We start from the raw sequence: 21,620 nt of genomic DNA, 5'->3' as shown, positions 1-21,620 counted from the left end.
TACTCATCTTTCATATCTCAGCTTGCATGTCATTTCCCATAGCCTTCCCCCACATATGTGTTACACTTTGTTCTTCCTCTATAACACTGCTTGTTACCCTCCACCGGGATGACTTAATACCTGCCTCCACCGCTAAACTAGCTCCAAGATAACACAAACCTCTGTCTTATTCATCACTCTAGCCCCAGCAGTTACTAGATTCCTTAGCACATCATGGGTGCTGAAAAATACTTGTTGAATGAATGATTAAATACATGGCTGAATGATGAATGAATGAACGAATGAATGAATAAACAAACGAGAAAGCCCTGAACGCAAGATATGTCGAGGTGGACGCTCCCAGTAGTGCTCTGAGTCTAGGGTCTCGACGTACCTGGAGAAAAGACTGCTGCCACGTGGGGGCGTCCCAGGGTACGTGCAGGCCACAGGGGGGCGCCCCCTGCTCATTGTATCCTCTTGGCACCTCCTCGGACTCAGGTTTAGTTACTAATCGCCAATGGGCGGCAGGGGGCGGGGTTCTCCCTCTGATAGACAGCATAGCCCCGCCCAATCTAATTCATCTTTTCCTTGGATCCGCCCACTCCAGGCCGCGGAGACCCTGAGGGTGAGCCTGACGGAGCTGCAGCCAACTGTACTCCAGCAGAGCTCTCCCAAGGCTGAACCAGCGGGCCTGGCGTTCTGAGAGTGGGCGGCTGGGTGCTGGGGGCGGAGCCTCCGATGTTGACGGGCAGGCGGGCGGTCCTGCCCCTCTCGTCCAGAGCGGCCGCGCCAGCGCTGGGGACAGCAGAAGTGAGTACGTGAGCAGCGCAGCAAGATCCCGACTCGGACCCCGGACGGCGCGCGCACCCGGAGCCCGGAGCCGAGTCGGCCGGCAGCCGCCGTGGGATTACTGTGCATCTCGAAGCACGACCACCTGCGCTCTTGCGCCCCTGCCAGCCTCCCGGAGTTTTCCCGGACCCAGCTCCGCAGAGCCTCCTGGACCGGTCCGTCCAGATTCCCGCGGGACCGACCTGCCGGCATCCCAGAGGATCGCCGGGCTCCGACCGCCGCCTCGACTCCTGGAGACACCCGTCTGGATTGCACCCCTTCCTTGCCCGGATCTCCTGGGACCGTACGCGACCCTTCCCCGGAGCCCGCCGTGCGGACCCTCCCCCGGGAGCCCGCAGCCCCGCCGGCGCGGCCCGGCGCGGCCCGGCTCGGCTCCCAGAGCCCGCCCCGGCCATGGCCCGAGCCCGCCCGTCACCGCCGCCGCCGCCGCCGCCGGGGCTCCTGCTGCCGCTGCCTCCCCTGCTGCTGCTGCTGCTGCTGCCCCTGCTGCTGCCCGCCGGTTGCCGGGCGCTGGAAGGTGAGCGGCGTCGGGGGGCGCGCCCAAGGAGTGAAGGTGCCGGGGGTCGCCCGAGCCGGGTCCGGAGAGCGCCCCCCGTGTGGGTCCGATGTGGGTTGAGCGCACGTCGGAGGAGGCTCCGCAACTGTCGCGGGATCCAGGGGCTGGGGGATGGTGCGGGGAGAACGCCCCCGGAGCCGCCTGGGAGGCTCGAGCTGGGTCGGAGGCCCCGCGGTCCGCGAGTTGCGGGATCGCGCGCAGCTCGGCTGGGGATGATCGTCCCCGAAAGTCACGGCCCGCGGTGAGCCTTTGTGGAAGGTACCCCACACTCACAACAGAGAAGCGGGGTCCTCGGCACCTCCGGGAGGTGCGGAAGGGTGGGCGACCCACCAGGCGAGACGGGAGCTCTGGGGCTGCTGCGGAGCCGTCGCGGGTGGGGGCGAAGCGAGACTCCCGGGTTGGGGGCGGGGGGGCAGCTGCTCGTTAGGAACCCGTTGGAGTTAACTGTGAGACTGTGAGTGCACCCCGCTTTGTCAGGGGATGGCTGCGGGGCTGGAGAGGCGGGGGCCTGTTATTGTTTATGGTTTACCGAGCGCCAACTACACACGAGGTGCCGTGTGCGCGGGCGGCGCACCCTGTTCGGCGGCTCCCCTTCCGCCTTTCATCCAGTAGGAGTTTGAGTCTCCACTGAACCCTTGAAGTTGTGGGGTTTGTCCCAGGTAGGCGTTATTCATTAACCGGTGGGAAAGGGCCCGGCTTCACAATAGATTCTGTGAAACCTGCCAAGACCGCTCGCTGAGGGGGTAGCTCTAACTTCCAAAGGTTTGTACTTGGATGAACAGCCTAAGTGTTGTTGGCTCTGATAGGAGAACTCACACACTTGCCACAAGCTTGGGAGGGACAGAGGAACCGACATAGATCACAAACAATGGAGAGACTCACACACACACACACACTCAGACACACCATTTCCAAAAAATGTGGAGCCATTAAATGAGGTTCAAAAACCTTCCTTAATGTAGGAAGAGGACACTACAGAAATTTGGGAAGAAATTAAAATATAGGCAGTACTTATTTTTGACATCTTTAACAGACCTAGTCACTTTCATAGTTTAGGAACAAAAAAAGTGAATTCTCTGTAACTTGGTTTTGTTCATAGGTTCACAATCGGTAAACTTAAAGGGTAGAAGGAAAAAACTAACACGGTTCAGAGAGAAAGAAAGGCAACTTTTGGTGCTTTCCAATTTTCTCCAGGGAAGAAACGTTCCTTCGATTCCCCAGCCCCTTTTATCTGTGAGCCCACTGGTGCTAACAGATCGATTCACACGATTCACATGGGTGGACGCATACAAATTCAGGCAGACACGCTGAGGTCACACCCACACTCGTGTGCACTTGCGTACACTCATGCACACTCCCCCACAGGTGTGTGATAGGATCACAGGCGTGAGAAACCAGTGTGAGGCTTTGTTGTTGATTGCCTGAAGGGTGTGAACCAGGGAGCCTGTTTTAGTTCCCAGGTCTGTGTGACTCTCCCAGCCCGGAAGAGGCAACACCGGCACACATGCACTCACACACACACACACACACACTCATGGAGCTGTTTGTCACCTGTGTGTGCCAGACCCCAGGGCCCTGGTTGTGGGGTGCAGTGGGTGCTGGTGCTGAGAGCAGGGTGGGGGGTGTGGTTTGGGTCAGGTGAGCAAGGGCTACTTGGAGAGGCTCACCCCTTCCTTCCTCCCTCCCTCTACCACTTTCTTCCTTCCTTCTTCCCATCCCTTCACAATCTGTCCCATCCTCTGAGGCAGACCCTCGCCAGGAACTAGGGACTGACCAGGAAGCAGAGTCTTGATATGTTGAGGCAGCCCAGGAAAGAGGGCAGAAGAGCCAGTTTCCCCCTACCCTGCCCACCTCCTCTTTTAGCCTTTAGGCTACTCCCTGGCTGGGAGGAGGCTGGGAGGCCAGATCAGTTGTGGGGCTACCCCTAGGAAGTGGCAGTGCCCTCCCGTTGTGGCTTTCAGCTTCCTTGACATTTGCCATACCTTAGACCCTATGGTCTTCAGTTGGTGTGTGTAGTGCATGTGGTGTGTGTGTGTGTGTGTGTATGAGAGACAGAGATGGACGGGTGGATCCCATACACCTTCCTAGCCTCTAGTCTCCCTCCAGTGAGTGCCCATGCCTGTGAAATGGAGATAGTACCAACCTCACTGGGTTGTTGCAAAGATTGAATGTTAGTACATGTGAAATGTTTAGCACATAGTCATCGTTATTCGAGGATTAGCTGTTATTATTATTATCACCATAGGGTCTGCTTCCTGGGGAGCCTCAGAAGTGAAACTAGGAGGTTGGCAGCTTTGGTGTGTGCCCTTGTCCTCTGCTGGAGGGAGGTTAGAAGAAGGGCTGATGGGGAGAGGGAAGTGATGACTGGAGGGCTGGCCTCCTTGGAAGGTTCGTCTTGGTGGCAAAGAATTGTCCCCTCTCTATTGCCCCGCAGCTCTAGGGGGAGAATGGCTGGGAAGAGAGCAGGGTCAGTGTGCAGCTGTTCTCTGACCCCAGCCTGTACACCCCACCCTCCTCCATTCCTGAGCTTGAAGGGTGGGATGGGTGGACTGCAAGCGTCCTGAGCCTGGGACCATAGGGCAGTGAAGATCTATCAGCTCTCCAAGCTTTACAGGTAGGGGCCTAGCCTCCTTCTCGCTCCAGCCTTCCACGTGGCTTTTTCAGGACTCGATTTACCCATGGCCTTTGGCAGCTTTTGGTGATCCCTTTCCCAGGGTCCTTTCTGTGTCTGAGGGTCATGACAGTTAAGCCTGGGATCCCCGGACTGTGGGTGCTGCCCCTTGTGTACCCACTGGCTGGATGCTGCCTAGCTCTTGATTCCTGTCTCCTCCCTGAACATTTGGGGTTCACCAAGAGTCTGCATTCAAGGATCTCATCAGTTTTTTTTGTGTGGGTGAGACCAGAGCCCTTGTTTGTCCTCCCTGGTAATAGCTCACTCTCTTTTTGATTAATGTCCCCAGTTCCCCTAAACCAAGATCATTCTCTTGAATATTCAGGACCATGAAAGGGCTGGGGAGTGGGGTCTAGTCCAGGGGACTGGGGTGAGGAAGGGTGTCTGGACCAAAGGGCCTCTTATACCTGAGATGGATGGCAAGTCCCTGCGGGGAACCAACTTTTTTGGGAAAAGAGAAACAGGTACCAGATCATAAGAAGTGGGGGCCTGCACACCCCCTCCCAGCCAAGCCGTGTTAGCTGAGTTGCCTCTGTGGTGGCACTGATCCCCAAGGGAAGAAGAAAGTGTGTGAGTCTGAGCCAGCAGCAGGAACCACTGAGAAAGTGGCAGCTGACAGTGGACAATGGGTCTGAGATTTTTGTGGTTTGCTCAGTTGTTTAAGTTGCCTCTGCCCTTCCCCCCAGTCCCTGTTATGAGCTAGCACTTCAGAGCTGCTGACGAGGGACAGCGGCAGATACTTGGGGGAACCAGTTTGCTCGCCACTGCCCTCCCTTTAGCTAGAGCTGCTGTCGCCGCCGCCACCACCTCCAATGTTGTGGCCTCTGCAGCAGCGAGCTAAAGCCGAAGCTACAGCCGAAGCTGCCGTGGGCAAGGCCTCTGCCACCCGGCCTTTTACTAATTAAACAGCACGAAGAGGCTGAATCACCAGGCCTGCATAGTTTGAAAATTGTAGCCCTGCCTGTTGTGCTGAGTCAAACTGGTTTGTCGGGATTGGGCAGCTGTGGGGAGGTGGGGGTGGGTAGAGAGGGGTGGGGGGAGGGAGACCGGGCACAGCTGGGCAGCTGATGGGGTAGAATAGGCCCCCTGCCCCAAGGGCAGGCTCTGGTGTCAGGTCTCCCATTGCCTTCTGCTCCTGGACTCCTGGCCAGACCCTTCTATGACCAGTATCCCAGGGAAGGGCTCTGAGGCCTCACGTAAGGGCTTTCTGTCCATCCATCCATCTGACTGACTGACTAGCAAGGCCAGGTCCAGGGTGGGGGGCATGGATGAGCACTGAGACATTTGGGCTCCCTGCCCTGTGCCTCTTCCTTCCTTCTCCTCCCTCTCAGGTTTATTTAATTATAAATCCCCGTGATCTGAGGGGAAGAATGAAAAACAAAATGTGTTCTCTGTTCAGAGATGCTCCCCTCCTCTCTGTCCCAGACATGGGGGCCAAGGAGCTGGGATGGCAGGGAATGGGGAGCGGGAGGTGGCCCTGGGTAAGCTAAGCTCCCCACAAACATACACGCCCTCCGGGTCCCATAGCAAGGTCCCCCCTGCCTCCTCAGATTGACCACCCCAAGTGTGCAGACTGGTACACATATGTGCACACAAACACGGGATGGAAGGAGGGTGAGATGGAAGACCAGGGAACCAGATCTGTTGGTTGACTGAAGTAGAGACTCCATGGAGAGGAGGGATGGGGGTCCAACTGCAGGGGTGGCATAGAGTTTTTGCCCTCCCTTCGCAGGCAGGACCTCCAGGGTGTGCCTTTTGCCCAGACCCTGCCCTCTGGCCTCCTGCCCCTGCATACTCTGCTGGCCCACCCCCATAGCATGGCCTTTTCTGCCACCTTAAAGCCCCTGGTCTTGAAGTTTGGACTGGAGGCTTCTTGCTTGTCTCCAGAATTTTTTTGGTTCCCTGGATATCAATGACACTGCCACTCCTGAGACAAGGTGCTCTGGGTGATGGGAGGTCTGGGGTGCTGTAGGGTCTGACAGTTCCATAAAGCTTTGTGTACCAGGCCCTTCCCCAGAACAGGCAGCAGACTCTCAACAGGTACCCCTGGGCTGGGGCTGCCCATGATGTTTTTCTCATACTGGGCTCCCAGCTGGTGTGTGAAAGGGCATTACCTAAAGCTCATGATGCTACCCCCTCCCCAAGGTTTCAGGGACCCTTGAGACAGTGCCATTGAGCTGGCATCCAACTGCTGCTTGGACAGAGGCTGTGTGCCTAGGGAGACAGCACCCAGCCACACCCAGAATCATCTTCCTGCCCCTGCCCCACCCCTGGCCTCAGGACCTGACAGCTCCTGCCTGAGCCAGGGCAACAAGAAGCAGGTCTGGGGCTTGCTAGTCACAGGCTCCCCCTCCATCCTCCTCTGCACATCAGCCCAGGGCCACCCCGACACCTCTGCTTTCTTAGCAAAAGTGACCCATGTGGCTTCCCTGCCAGAGGAAGAGGCACAATACAGTTGGTGACAGGATGGTGACCAGGGAGCATGGAAGGAGCTATATGAGGGCCATTGCCCTCTCCCAACTCTTCCTCCTCCCCAGTTGAAGACTCATCCCATAGAAAGAGCATGCTCAAAGTGTGTATGTATTTTTATGTGTATGTACATTGCATGTGCATGACGGATACACTCCAAGGGTTACACAAACTCTAGGGATTGATACTTGTGTCTGCAGACTCCTATGGGGCGGAGGGGGCTGTGCCATGCTACAGTGCAATTGGGCATCTGTGTGTGTGCAGCTGATTGTAGTTTGCATACAACTGTGTAAGAGCATGTCACCCAGTCTGTTCAGGGAAACTGGTGTTTGTGTCTGCACTTGACTACTCTCAAGACAGTGACTTGTGGCTGGCAATAGTATGTGCAATTGGGTGTGTAAGGAGAACATACTGTTGAGTGTGTTTGCCCTCTGTATATGCATATGTCTCAGGAAATCTGAACATATGAAAGGAAGATTGTAAGAGTGAGCCTTTTCCTAAGGGAAGCCAAATATGTGTAAGAAAGCTTTACTGTGTATATGAATGTCTAAGGAAGACTAATCTGTTTGTACCATATGCATCCGTGTGTCTAAGACAGACAGACCGGAGCTGTCGATGAAGCTGTGTATGTGTCTGCGGGCGGCTGTGGCTTTGTGTGTTTTTGTCCACCATATGTCTTGACTTGTCACTCTTTGGCCCGGTGGTAGAGAAGGAGCTCTGGCACTGAGAGCTGGGTGCTGCATGTGTATCTGTGTGTTTGTGCACACAGGCATGAGCCACACAGCTGCTGCCACGTGGCTAATCTCCATGGCCCTGGGGAAACCTGTGGAAACCTGAAAGTGGGTATTGCTTCACATCTGAGCATTGAAGCCTCAATCCCAGAAAGACCCCAGCCTGGCACCAACTTCCCTTTTGACTTGGCGTAGGGGGGAGGGGGAGCTGTTGGGGTTTCTTGCCTGTCATGGCCCTGTGTCTGAGGGGTGGCCAGCTTCCTCTCTGGTCTCCCTCCACCAGCCACCAGGGGCAGAGGCGCATGGGGGTATATTAGGCAGCTAGGGGAGTTTGGAGATTGCCCATTCATTCTTCTTGTTCTTATCCCTTGTACCTCACATCCTTCTCCCCAGCATGTGTACATATACACGCATATGCAACACACATAGCAGAGAGAAGGTGGGCCCTGCTGCCTTGGGTCTCTCCCCCACAGTGCCAAGGACAGATGGGTTCGGAGCCTCCTCTCCCCACTGCCGCCCCTGCCCAGGTAAGAGGCCTGAGGCTTGGGGCTGGAGGTAGCACCTCCAGTTCTGAGTAGGTCCCTGCCTTCCCTCTTGTGCTTGGGCAGGCTGAGGGGAGCAGCCCCCCCACCCCCACCCCCAGAGAAGCAGAGAAAAGGAGAGCAAGCCCCCCTCCCCACCAGGGTGACTGGAGCCCTTCCTCAGGCACACATGACTCGAAATCTAAATCCTCTCCTCATTAATGGGAAAAATGTGCCGAGATTGAGCGATGGCCAAGGCTGAGCGATGGCCAAGGGCCGATCCCCTCCCTCTCTCGCTCCCCAGAAATTAAACAGAATCCCTCCCGCCCGCCCGCCTCCCGCCCTCCCCTCCCTCTGCTCCCTCCTCGGAGCGAGCGCAGGGCTTGTTTTAAACTGTGGAGGAATCTGACTGGAGGGGGGAGGGGACTGAATATTTGGGTTTAAACAGTTCCAGATGGGTTTGGCACAGGCTGAGCAGAAGGAAGTGAGGGAGAGGGAGGCGGCGAGCGAGGGAGCGGTGGGAGCCCTCGCCTGCTCGGGCGCACAGGCGGGCAGACAAGCGGGCGGACTGGCGGGCTGGGGGCGGGGAGGGGGCGCTCTTGGCTCGGGTGGATCCCGGGGACGGGAAGACTCCGGGATGCTGGCTGGGGAAGAGGCCACTTGGCAGCCTCCCTCTCTGTCTCGGTCTCCTCGGGCCTCCTTGTCTCTCCATCGCACTGTCTTTTGTAGTCCGCCGCCGGCCATCCCGGCTGTCTGGTCCCACCAGCCGGCTCCGCACGTCCCCCCATCCCCGCGCCCGCCCACCCATCCGCCTCCGTGAGGCCCTGCTCAGCCCCGCCTCTCTCCCCGCGGGTCTGGGGTGGGGGGCCTGCTTCTGCCTATCTCTGCTTCCCTCCAGGTATCCGCACCCCACCCCCACCCCCGCTGAATGTCTGTGTCTGTCTGTCTGTCTGCCAGAGGGGCCTGTCAGGCCACCGACGAGGCTTTGGAATAGCTCACCCTGCAGCCGGGTCCTCCAGGGACCAGCCGCTGCTGCACGAGGAGGAGGGAGCCTCATTCCCAGCAGCGAATGGCTGATGCCCGCCGCCCCCTCAGTCGAACGCAGGGACATGGGGCCGCAGCTGGGACCTCCATCTTCCCCGGCTCAGACCCAGAGACTCCAGAAAACCAGTGAAGGCTGCAAGCCTGAAATCTGTGGGGTCTGGGTCTTTGTACTCCTCGGCCCCCACGCCCACGCCTTCCCGGCCTCCCCCAGCCCCCAGCCTGCCAACTATTTGATGTAGAGGCCTCCAGGAGTTCTGGGGAGACCCTGCCCCATTCCAGCTCAGGGTAAACTGGTGGCTGGCTGGCTGACTACAAAGTCCCTTTCCTGCTCTTAGATCTGAGTTTGGGGTCAGCACTGAGAGCAGAGTTGGCCAGTCAGAATCCAGAAGCAGGTTCCTAGGGGAGCTAGTTTATGTCAGAAGCATTAATGGGCTCCTCCTATGGCCAAAGGAGGGGAAACAGAAAAGAAGATGTAGCTCAGAGCACAGAATTAGTGCTCTAACAAAGCCCCTGGCTCTGTATGCATCTAACCCTGACTTGGATGTTCAGTGAAGGCTTCCTGGAGGAGGAGACAGCTCTGTTGGGATTTACAGAATATGCAGGAGTTTGCCAGGCTTTCTCTAACCCCCTGGGTACAGAGGGGCATCTGGAAGTCACAGTGCCCTGGTTAAAGAGTTAGATTGGGAGTCAGATAGACCCGAATTTGAGCCACCCTTCAACCCCTCACTCTAAGACATGGCAGTTTTGCCTCGGACAGTATACTTACTTTATCCAAGCTTCAGTTTTCTCATCAGTAACAGGCATACTAACAATACCTTCTTCCAAGGAAGTAAGAACTGAACTAGCTCTCGAGGAGCTGGTTCTGGGTCTTAATGGCCTGCACACCACCCTCAAATAGCATTCCTGCCCCATCCCTCTTGGGTGGGTGAGTGGGAGGTGAGGGTGGAAGCTGGCTCTGGCCAGTGTCTGTCCCCCCTTCCCCTAGGCAGTGGTGTGGGATTGGGCCTCTGTTGGGAATGGAGTCAGGGGAGGCCAGGGCTGCAGGGTCTGAAGCACGCAGCCCTTTGTTCCAGGATAAAGGCCCTGCTGGCCCCTTTGTGCGGAGATTAGCAGAGCCTGTAGGTGTGTGAACCGCCTCTGCTCCCGCCTCATTAACCCAGGCCTGGGGTCAGTGGCAGACACCCCCCCTGCCCAGCCTGACCTGATGTCTCTGGAGCTGTGACATCTGTGGAGCTGGCCACAGGTCCTCCTCCAGGGCAGGGGTGCCGGGGGCCTCAGGGCTTGAGGAGGGTGACTGGTGGGAATTGGCCTCCTGTGTCTTTGCCCTTCCTGGGTGCCCTCTTCTTTCTTCATATCCTGAGTTTAGCCACCTGACATTTTTCTGCTCTTGTTCCCCCAGAAACCCTCATGGACACAAAATGGGTGACATCTGAGTTGGCGTGGACATCTCATCCAGAAAGTGGGGTAAGGCCATCTTTCCTGAGTGTTGGTGGACACTTAGGCTACCTCTCATCTCCCAGCATCCATCCCCACTCACCTTGCCAGGGCCTGGAGAAGGGTGCCTCAGCCCTCTGCCCATCCCTCTCACCCCCTGTGACATCCCCCCGTCCTCTCCACCTGTCACCTTCCTTATTGCCTAATGGTCCTCCTCTGAGGGTGTTTTTGTCTCTCACTCTTCTGCCTGCCTGTGCCCTCCTCCGCCCCCCACCATTGTTGTTCCATTTTCCATCTGCCCACCTCAGCCTGTCTTTCAGCCTGTCCCCATCCCTCTCCTGCCTGACAGCCCTTTTGCAGGTCTGTCCCGACCATCCAGGAAAGAATACTCACTGGCTCGGGAATTGGGAAACCTTGGTTTCAGACTTCTAACTTGCTGTGTGACCTTGAGCAAGGCACTTTACCTCTCTGGGCCTCCATTTTTTTTGACCTTTAAATTCCTATAATCTGGACAGCTCTAAAATATTCTATTTTCCTTCCATGGCCTTTATTGCTGCATAAGCTTAGGAAACCTGGGGTAGGATGGCATAGTAGTGCAGTCACCAGGCCTGACTCTGTGACCTTGGCAAGTCTTTACCTTCTGTGAACCTTGGCTTCATCTCTAAAATGGGAACAAAAAAAGCACCTCCTGATGGAGTCATGAAGACTTAAGTGTGATGGTAATAGCAACAGCCAGTGTTTACTGAATGCTTGCTCTGTGTCAAGCACTGTAACAAGCCCATTACATATATTATTTAATTCCTCACAGCCTCGTTTAATTCCTATCAGTCCCATTTTTACAGATGAGGAGACTGATGCATAAAGATAATAAATACTATAGCTACCATGGGCCCAGCCCTGTTCTAAGTGCTTTATCATATAAAGTAGTTTATTCCTTACACATCTCTATGTGATTGGTATCAATATTATCCCCATGGTACAGATGGGGAAACTGAGGCAAGGGGAAGTTAAGTGACTTACCCATAGTCACATAGCAAACAGAGGTGGGTTTTGAGCCCATGTAATTTGGCTCCAGGGTCTGTATGCTCAGCCACGACACCATGGAAGCTTCTCTGTGAAGTAAATAAAGCGGGCCAGGGCACATAGGAACCACTTGTAAATGTTGGTGTTTACTCTGTCTTTCTTGCATGTTCGACACGCAGTGGGAAGAAGTGAGTGGCTACGACGAGGCCATGAACCCCATCCGCACGTACCAGGTGTGTAACGTGCGCGAGTCAAGCCAGAACAACTGGCTCCGCACGGGGTTCATCTGGCGGCAGGACGTGCAGCGCGTCTACGTGGAGCTCAAGTTCACCGTGCGCGACTGCAACAGCATCCCCAACATCCCCGGCTCCTGCAAGGAGACCTTCAACCTCTTCTACTACGAGGCCGACAGCGATGTAGCCTCGGCCTCCACGCCCTTCTGGATGGAGAACCCCTACGTGAAGGTGGACACCATTGCGCCGGATGAGAGCTTCTCACGTCTCGACGCTGGCCGGGTCAACACCAAGGTGCGCAGCTTCGGGCCTCTCTCCAAGGCCGGCTTCTACCTAGCCTTCCAGGACCAGGGCGCCTGCATGTCGCTCATCTCCGTGCGTGCCTTCTACAAGAAGTGCGCGTCCACCACGGCAGGCTTCGCTCTCTTCCCCGAGACCCTCACCGGGGCCGAGCCCACCTCGCTGGTCATTGCCCCCGGCACCTGCATCCCTAACGCTGTGGAGGTGTCGGTGCCACTCAAGCTCTACTGCAACGGTGATGGGGAGTGGATGGTGCCTGTGGGCGCCTGCACCTGTGCCACTGGCCATGAGCCAGCCGCCAAGGAGAGCCAGTGCCGTGGTGAGCGGGGGCTGGCTGGGGGTGGGGTGGGAGGAGGGGAGGGTCTGGTCCACTGCCTCCTACCCACTGCTTCCTAGCTGCCAGAGGAGGTCTGGGGTGGAGCGGGAAATGGACAAGTGGTATGAGGCACACAGAATATGAGAAGGGGGCAAGGAGGGAGATGAGAGAGAGAAAATGAGAGGCACAAGGAAAAAGACAGGGGGAAAAAAAAACAAAATGAGAGAGGAAGAGGAGAAACGTGCAGAATCCTTGGCAAACAGGCCACTGTTGAACCTAGTCAAGGACTTAGGAGGCTGGTAGAGATGTTCGTTTTGTCTCCCTCCAAGTGTACATTTCCCCCTGGAAGTGCTAGAGGGGCCCCAGGGCTTCAGGGAGAGGGGCTGTGGGCAGCTCTTGCTTCACCCTTTGACCTTGGAGAGGTCTCATCTGCTCCTTGAGAGGCAGTAGGTTAGGGGCCCAGTTCCTCAAGTCCTGAGTCCTGGCTCCGCCACTTAACCCCTGTGTGACCTTGGGGAAGTGACTTGACTCTTTGGACCTCAGTCTCCTCATGTATAAAATAGGGACGAAAATGGTGGTTACTAGTGAGGCTTAGAGACTCGGTGCAAGTAAAGTACTTAGAAACGCCGTGAGTCTCTGTGGCCCAGGATGCATGGAGGACAGGGATGATTTTGTCCTTATTTTATACACGAGGAGATTGGGTGGCTTGCCGAGGCTGCTAAAGACTTCCCAGGTATAGAACCCATTCGTGTAGGATTCTCTTATTTGAGCCCTGCCAAATATAATTCATCTTTTTCCTTGGATCCACCAACTCCAGGCAGTGGAGACCCTGAGATTCCACTTACCTCCCCTATTTTGCCAATTAGGAAACTGAGTCTCAAAGAGGGTCTGTTCTCAGGGCCACCCAGCTAGGAAACGTTGGAGCTGGGACTGAAACCTAGTCCCTTGTTCTGCCACACAGAAGGTGAGGACCTGGTCTTCCCTGGGGCCGACAGCACATAGCTCTGAGGAATGAGGGACAGGCTCTTACCACAGAGTAAGGGTAATAAGGGGCTGGGTGGCCTGGGCCTGGCTGCGAGGCTGGGTGCTCTCATGGGAGGTTGACTACTGCCTTGCCCCGCTGGCTCTCTACTTCTCTGTGGGAACCTGCCCCAGACTTCCTCTTCCTAAGTGGAGAAAGGGGGTGGGGGTGATGAGCCTGACAGCCTGAAGAGGGGCTAACACTCTGCAGGTCACTGGCAGGAAATGCATGCTGGTTCCCATGGCAACCGGGCTGGCCTGGCCTCTGCCCCCTCCTCCATTGGTGCAAAAGAGCTAGGGTGGATATCACGTTAGTGGGGGAAATTGGACCCCAGAGAAGGGCTCGCCCCCAGTTCTGGGTATTCCACACTCCGGGTGACACCCCCATCTTCCCCCAGAGGTAGCCACACACAGATAGGGTAACCAGAGACTTTAGTTTTCCAGGACAGTCCTGGTTTATGCCCTAATATAATTATTAGTAGTGCCCCCTTTAGCTCCCCAAGTATTCCAGCGTGACTAATAAAGTATATGGCCTCCCTGGATCGGGGGACTCTACAGAGTCCATGACCAGGGGCCCAAGGAGAAGGCGATGTGCAGGCACTGAGCTCCGAGCTAGCTTTGGGGCCTGGGGTTCCCCTTGTGGTCACTTTGAGGCCTCTGAACTCCAGCTGACCCCAGGCTTCCTGATTGCTTTCTTTCCCTCCTTTTCTTACCCTTCTGTACCCCAGCCCAAGGACAGAAGGGAGTGCTGCCCTGCTCCTGGTGGGTGGGGAGAGAGGGTGGCTGTGAAACTCTGAGGCCCCACCTCCTGGCTGTTCTGAGGTGTCCTTGAGGGTCCTCAGGAATGATTTTCCTAGAGTTTCAGGGATGGATAAGAACATCCAAGCAGGGTATGGGGTGCTACCAGCCTGCGGGCTTTCTCTTCCCCTTCCCCCTTCCGCTTCCTGTCTTTCCTGCCTCAACAACTGGGCTGTCCAGGTGTCTGCATCTGTGAGGCCCTGGGGTCAGGATGGGGGGGCAGGGGCAGGGAGGAATCCGCTGACGTGGGGTTTCCATGGGGCAAAAAAGCCTTTTGTGGCTGCAGCTGGACTTGGGCCATCCTAGCATTGCCCCCACAGTCTGGAGGTATAGGAGCCAAGACCAAGGCTGGGGAAGGGCCAGATTCTCACGGAGGCGAGGGGGATTGGTGTCTGCAGGGCCTGGGCAGGGAGGTAAGCAGCCGCCATCCTCTTTTCTACCCGCAGCCTGTCCACCTGGGAGCTACAAGGCCAAGCAGGGAGAGGGGCCCTGCCTCCCCTGCCCCCCCAATAGCCGTACCACCTCGCCAGCTGCCAGCATCTGCACCTGCCACAATAACTTCTACCGCGCGGACTCAGACTCTGCAGACAGTGCCTGTACCAGTGAGTCCATTCTACCCTCACACTATCCCAGGCTTTCTTTCTGGGGATATCAGCCTTGGAGGGCCGAAACAGGTCACTCTGCAATCCCCATTTTCCAAGTGAGGAAGCTGAAGCTCAAGGAGGTTAGATGTTGTGCTCAAGATGGCACAACTAGGAAGTGACCACCCCTATGCCGGAATCTGGGTCAGCTGGCACATCCCTTCCACCAACGTTTAATAAGCTTATATTAGCTCCTAGCCAGACATCAGGAACCGACTTGGGTTTCTCGGCCATTGGTCCCTCCTCTGTATAAAGCTGCTGCCCACTTGTCCCAGCCCTAACCAAGGAGGGGGCCTCACACCTCTGGGACTGGTGTGCCACTTTTTCCCTTCTCTGGCATTTGGTAGGAGAATAAGATCCTGTCATCCTACAGGAGCTCACAACTGGTGGGGGACACAAATGTGAAAACAGAAAATGACTATATAACATGGAAAGTGCTAGCCTAGAGGGGTGCCTGAAAATTGTGTTATGGGAAGCAGAGGATGGGGAAAGGGTGAATCAAGGAAGGCTTCCAAGAGGAGGTGGCATCTTACATGGAAAATAGGAGTTTTAGAGGTGAAGAAGTGTAGGAAAGGTATTCTGCAAGGTTTCGGAAACAGCTTGGAGTGCGTGGGAATGCTGAACAGAGCTGTGCCCTCTCTACCTTCCCCACAGCGGTGCCCTCTCCGCCCCGGGGTGTGATCTCCAATGTGAATGAGACCTCGTTGATCCTTGAGTGGAGTGAGCCGCGGGACCTGGGTGGCCGGGAAGATCTCCTGTACAACGTCATCTGCAAGAAGTGCCACGGGAGCCCTGGGACCGGGGCTGCCTCGTCCTGCTCGCGCTGTGATGACAATGTGGAGTTTGAGCCTCGGCAGCTGGGCCTGACAGAGCGCCGAGTGCACATCAGCCATCTGTTGGCTCACACGCGCTACACCTTTGAGGTGCAGGCAGTCAACGGTGTCTCGGGCAAGAGCCCCCTGCCCCCCCGCTACGCGGCTGTGAATATCACCACCAACCAGGCTGGTGAGGAGTGGACACAGTAGGGTGGGGGCCCAGGCCTTCTCTTCCCCTGTATAGAGCTGGGGGCTGCCAAGGGACCACCAGGGGTCCCCTGGGAACGGGATCCTCGGGAAGGATGTCAGGACCTGAGGAGCCCATGACGAGCCCTCCACTCTTTCCCCAGCCCCATCTGAAGTGCCTACACTACACCTGCACAGCAGCTCAGGCAGTAGCCTGACCCTGTCCTGGGCCCCCCCAGAGCGGCCCAACGGTGTCATCCTGGACTACGAGATGAAGTACTTTGAGAAGGTCAGAACCTCAGCGGGCAGGAGGGGGCCTTGGGCTAAACTGGGCCAAGAAGGGAGTGTCAGGGGGCTCTTGGGAGCTGAGGGGGCTGTGGGGCAGGCCTGGGTGTGGGCAGGGGCTAGTTGGCCTCAGGACACACTGAGGACTCCTCCTTCCTCCTGGTGCTGCAGAGTGAGGGCATCGCCTCCACGGTGACCAGCCAGAAGAACTCAGTGCAGCTGGATGGACTGCGGCCCGATGCCCGCTACGTGGTCCAGGTCCGCGCCCGCACAGTGGCTGGCTACGGGCAGTACAGCCACCCGGCCGAGTTTGAGACCACAAGCGAGAGAGGTACGTAGCCCCCCCAGCTCCTGCCCAGCCCCTGTGCCTACCTTCTGTTTCTCCACTCACCAGCCCCTCCTCTGTCTCCAGGCTCCAGTGCCCAGCAGCTCCAGGAGCAGCTTCCCCTCATCGTGGGCTCTGCCACAGCCGGACTTGTCTTCCTCGTGGCTGTTGTGGTCATCGCTATCGTCTGCCTCAGGTACTCCCAGCCCCATGTTGTTCCCATGGGCAGACTAGAACGTGCCCTTAGCTTCCTAGAACCCATATGCCAAGCAGACAAAACACCTCCCCACCCCAAACCCAGAGCCATGGCCTTCTTGGACTCAGGCTCTACTTGCTGGAAGGCCCTCTCCAGTCCATGCCCACATCCTCTCACCCTGTCCCCGCTACTCCCTGCGTCTACTGGCAGATCCCCTCAGGGACCTCTGAGCCCCAGTGTACCTGCTGTAACCAGCAACCACGGGACCAGGCACCAGGCCATCCCCTGTGCTCTCTCTATCCCTCCTGTGAGCCCAGGGGTCATTGCCCCAGAACAAAGGGAGCTGTAGGACTTGTCTCAGGCCTCCCTTCCACCCTGCCATCTCCAGGAAGCAGCGGCACGGCTCTGATTCGGAGTACACGGAGAAGCTGCAGCAGTACAGTGAGTGTCCTCCTTCCCGCCTCCCGAAGCTCCCCAGCTCCCCTGCAGGGCTTAAAGACCCCGTTTTCCCTGCCTGGAACTTTATTCCTTGTAAGCATGCCCTCAAGGCTCCCTCCTGCTTCCAATCAAGTGCCATTTCCTGAGCCCCTACCTCGCTCAGGTACTCTGAGCCCCACTTCACTCCAGGTACTCCGGTGCTACCCCCAGAGATGAATGAGTTGTGACCTCTGCCCCCAAAGGCAGTTAGTCCTCTGGGAAAGACAAGATACATACATACAGGAAGCAATTAGAGAACAGTTAAATGTTAAGCTGGTGTTCCTGTTACAAAAAGTGCAGAGTTCAGGGAAGCAGAAGGCTTCCTGGAGGAGGTAGACTTGCACTGAACTGAGCCAGGCAGGATGAGTGGGGTCTAAGAGGTGGGAGAGAGCATTCCTGGTTTGGGGAGCCACTGGAAGGTGGTGGGTGGGGTGGGGAGCGTGCCCAGCTGTGGGGGCAGTGAGAAGACAGGTTTGACAGCCGCTGGGAAGCAAAGCTGGGAGCTGCGGCCAGTCCTTGGAGGGTCGTGAAAGGCAGGCAGAGGAGTTTGGACTTGATTCCATCATAGGTAATAGGAAAGGCTCTCAAGCTGGGGAGTAATACAATGAAAGTATTGTTTAGGAGGACAGGAGTAGGCAGGATTGATTGGTGGGAAAAGAGTCCAGAGACTGGAAGGCTATTGCAATAGTCTGAGTGTTGAAGGCCTGGACAAGGTCAGGGCTAGGGGGAATGAGGGGAGGGATGAATCTGAGAGGTTCTGACAAGATGAGAGATGAGGGAGAAAGAAGAGTGAGAGAGGAATCTTAGGTTTTTAGCCTTTATGGTCACTAGGATTTCTCACCTTGCAGGGGAGGGATTCAGCAGGGAGGTTGCTAAATGTGCTCCTGTGTGCGGGGTGAGAGGTGGAGGCAACGCCCCAGGGCCTGAGAGCAAGGTGTGAGGGGTTCCCTAGAAGCCCCCAGCCTGAAGAGACTGGTCTGAAGATCTGTCACCCTCTCATGCCCACCTCTTCTGCCTCTAGTTGCTCCTGGGATGAAGGTTTATATTGACCCTTTTACCTACGAGGACCCTAATGAGGCTGTGCGGGAGTTCGCCAAGGAGATTGACGTATCGTGCGTCAAGATCGAGGAGGTGATTGGAGCTGGTGAGTCCCCTGGGTCACAGTGGGGAGAAGCGGGCAGGGGCGAGCCCAAGGGGGGACTGACAGGCTGGCTACAGGGGCCATGCCCAGAAATAACTTCCGACCTGTGCCCTCTACCCTGCAGGGGAGTTTGGGGAAGTGTGCCGGGGTCGGCTGAAACAGCCTGGCCGCCGGGAGGTGTTTGTGGCCATCAAGACACTGAAGGTGGGCTACACGGAGAGGCAGCGGCGGGACTTCCTGAGTGAGGCCTCTATCATGGGTCAGTTTGACCACCCCAACATAATCCGGCTGGAGGGCGTGGTCACCAAAAGTCGGCCAGTTATGATCCTCACCGAGTTCATGGAGAACTGCGCCCTGGACTCCTTCCTCCGGGTAGGAGCCTGCCCCAGCCACTCCCCCTCCCCCAGAAAGACAGGGTCTGGCCAACCGCCCCTCCAAGTCCCATCATTCCTGTTCAAGTCCACAAATGGGAGTGTACCTCCTGACCTCCCCGGGCTGCTGCGTGACCTCAGGGGAGTTATTTAGGCCCTCCAAGTCTCTGCTGTCTGGGTTGCAAAATGGGAGTAGTAAACGACATTAGATCCTCCTGAGGATTCATTGAGATGCTGTATACAAAATGCCTGGCACATAGTAGGGCAGCTTACTTACTCTCAGGACATGGCTGGGCGTGGTTGCAGGCGTAGGTGCAGCATGGTCTCTGCCAGCTGTCTCTTGAGGACCTGGGGAGGGCAGGCAGGCCATCCAGCAGGTCCTGGGCCAGGAGGTGGGCCCGCCTGAGCCTGCTCCTTGCCTCTAGCTCAACGACGGGCAGTTCACGGTCATCCAGCTGGTGGGCATGTTGCGGGGAATTGCTGCCGGCATGAAATACCTGTCCGAGATGAACTACGTGCACCGCGACCTGGCCGCCCGCAACATCCTCGTCAACAGCAACCTGGTCTGCAAGGTCTCGGACTTCGGCCTCTCCCGCTTCCTGGAGGATGACCCCTCCGATCCCACCTACACCAGCTCCCTGGTACAGGAAGCAGCTGGGAGGGAGACTGGGGTCAGGGCCGACCAGGCCGGGGCTCGGGGTTGGGGACCAGCCCTGAGTCACAGGGTGAAGGGCGTGTGCCCCCCCCACCAGGGCGGGAAGATCCCCATCCGCTGGACTGCCCCAGAGGCCATAGCCTATCGGAAGTTCACTTCTGCTAGTGACGTCTGGAGCTATGGAATCGTCATGTGGGAGGTCATGAGCTATGGAGAGCGACCCTACTGGGACATGAGTAACCAGGACGTGAGTGGGGCTGAGCCTGAGCGGGCGGGTGAGCAGGAGCTGGCTGGGCAGCAGAGTGGTGGCTCACCCCAAGTTTCCCTGCCCTTGGCCCAGGTCATCAATGCCGTAGAGCAGGATTACCGGCTGCCGCCACCCATGGACTGCCCCACTGCGCTGCACCAGCTCATGCTGGACTGCTGGGTGCGGGACCGGAACCTCAGGCCCAAATTCTCCCAGATCGTCAACACCCTGGACAAGCTCATCCGCAACGCTGCCAGCCTCAAGGTCATCGCCAGCGCCCAGTCTGGGTCAGTAGCTCCGCCCCTCCTCCCACCCTGCCCTCGAGCCAGCAGCCCTCCTCCTCGTTTCCCCTGCCCTCAGGACCCATCAGGTCCCATTCTTCTCCCCACAGCATGTCACAGCCCCTCCTGGACCGCACAGTACCAGATTACACGACCTTCACAACAGTCGGCGACTGGCTGGATGCCATCAAGATGGGGCGGTACAAGGAAAGCTTCGTCAGTGCGGGGTTTGCGTCCTTCGACCTGGTGGCCCAGATGACCGCAGAGTGAGTGTGTCTGATTTGGAGGGGCAGGGCAGGGGCCTCTGGGCCGGGTCCAGGGTGATGGGAGCAAGAGGGATGGGACTGATCCTGCCCTTGGTCCGTCCTGCAGAGACCTGCTCCGGATCAGGGTCACCTTGGCTGGCCACCAGAAGAAGATCCTCAGCAGTATCCAGGACATGCGATTGCAGATGAACCAGACGCTGCCCGTGCAGGTCTGACACCCGACTCCCACCGGATGGGTGCCCCCCAAGGACTGCGCGGGGACTCTGACCAGCCGGCTGGACTTTTGGACTTTCGAATGCCTGGCTTTAGGCTCTGGCCCAGAAGATGGAATTGTGAGGAGGCCCCAAGCTGGGACATCTCCTCCAGGCCTGCGTTCCCTCCCCAGGAAGTGTACCCCAAACCTCTTCATATTGAAGATGGATTAGGAGAGGGGCTGATGACCCCTCCCCAGACCCCTCGGGGTCCAGGTCTTCCTGCTCTCCAGTGAGGGATCCTGACAACCTCAGACTTGGCTATTCTTCAGTCTTGGAGGTCCTGTGGGGTCACATGGGGGATAAACTGGGTTCCACAGGGCCCAGCCCTGGCAGGGGTCTGGCCCCCCAGGTAGGCAGAAAGCAGTCCCTCCCTCAGGAACTGGAGGAAGGGACTCTGGGAATAGGGAAAATGTGACACCCCCACCCCAAAGCCAACTGGCACCTCCAGTTTGCACAGGGACTGTTGTTCTGGGGCTGAGGGCCCTGCCCCCATCCCCGCCCTTGGTGCTGTCATAAAAGGGCAGGCAGGGGCAGGCTGAGGTGCAGCCCCTCGCCACCCCCCAGAGACTGACTCTCAGAGCCAGAGATCGGGTGTGTGTGTGTGAGTGTATATGTGTGTGTGTGTGCATGCACTGGCCTGCACAGAGAGCGTGGGTGAGCGTGTAAAAGCTTGGCCCTGTGCCCTGCAGTGGGGCCAGCTGGGCCATCAGCGGAATAAAGGCAATAAGATGACTCTCTCGCCCCTTTTCATTCTGCCTCCCAAGGCAGGCTGATTCCTTGATGCCCTCAAATTCGCAGTCCCTGGTCCCCTGCCTTTCACAACTCCCTGGATCCGAGCCTATCCAGGCTCAACTTCCCCTCTGTGTTTCGCCCTCATTGCTTTGAGCATCTGACAAACTTCAAAAGCAGGGTGAGAACAGTGGAGAGCAAACTACCTCAGAGCTCACTCCTTCTAGGCTCAGGCCTTTGTGGGAGGGGCACACACACTTGAGTCTGGATGGTGTCTTACAGACAGAGCCCTTTCACATCCATTGTCTCTGAGGGAAGGGAAAGGAGAGAGTGTTGGTCAGTTCCCAGGGTCACGGGGCCGAGGACAAAGGGGATGAAGGTCCACTAGTGCTCAGCGTTCAGATGCCAGGCAGGCTTCTTTCACCAAACCGCAGCCCAGAAGAGTGGCTCCTCTTTATTGAGCACTCACTATGCTCCAGGCACTGGGCTAAATGCTTTATTTATGCACAGAATTTTTTTAATCTCACAACAACCCAGCCAGGCAAAGAAGTATTTTTAATCTCCTTTTTACAGAGGAGGAAAGGGAAAGGTTAAGTAAGGTGCCCAAAGTCGCTGAGCCAGTAAGTGAGGCCTGGGGCTGGGATTCCCACCCAGAAACTGCCTGCACACTTGAAAGGTTCAGAAGATAAATAACAAGAACCAGGGAGAGGGTTAGGAAAACAGCTTCTGGAAATGTCAAAAGGAGAAAGCGTGGTGGGCAGCTCAGAGGCCTCTTGGACTCAGTAAGGGGGTGGGGGGCAGCAGCTG

At 57.0% G+C, this 21,620-nt stretch overlaps 1 protein-coding gene across 3 annotated transcripts; it reads left to right on the top strand.

The window, feature by feature from the left end:
- The first annotated feature begins 802 nt into the window (after positions 1-802).
- Positions 803-20,816, top strand: EPHB3 (EPH receptor B3). Of its 3 annotated transcripts, XM_037839127.1 has the most exons (16): positions 803-1,345; positions 10,220-10,284; positions 11,457-12,129; positions 14,391-14,546; positions 15,240-15,590; positions 15,751-15,875; positions 16,043-16,202; positions 16,284-16,392; positions 16,781-16,833; positions 17,891-18,013; positions 18,135-18,382; positions 18,807-19,022; positions 19,134-19,283; positions 19,377-19,570; positions 19,675-19,830; positions 19,937-20,816. In XM_037839127.1, exons 1-16 carry the CDS (start codon positions 1,222-1,224, stop codon positions 20,043-20,045), a joined length of 3,012 nt encoding a protein of 1,003 aa, XP_037695055.1. In that variant the 5' UTR covers positions 803-1,221; the 3' UTR covers positions 20,046-20,816. The 3 variants fall into 3 exon arrangements, with proteins under 3 accessions (XP_037695055.1, XP_037695049.1, XP_037695064.1); XM_037839121.1 differs by having other exon boundaries at positions 18,807-19,283; XM_037839136.1 differs by lacking the exon at positions 803-1,345 and adding an exon at positions 1,674-1,691 and having other exon boundaries at positions 18,807-19,283.
- The last annotated feature ends 804 nt before the right edge of the window (positions 20,817-21,620 follow it).

The sequence above is a fragment of the Choloepus didactylus genome, chromosome 1 (assembly GCF_015220235.1).
Source record: "Choloepus didactylus isolate mChoDid1 chromosome 1, mChoDid1.pri, whole genome shotgun sequence".
Lineage (NCBI taxonomy): Eukaryota > Metazoa > Chordata > Mammalia > Pilosa > Megalonychidae > Choloepus > Choloepus didactylus.
Note: the sequence above shows the minus strand (reverse complement) of the source record. Positions and strands in the feature narration are given on the sequence as shown.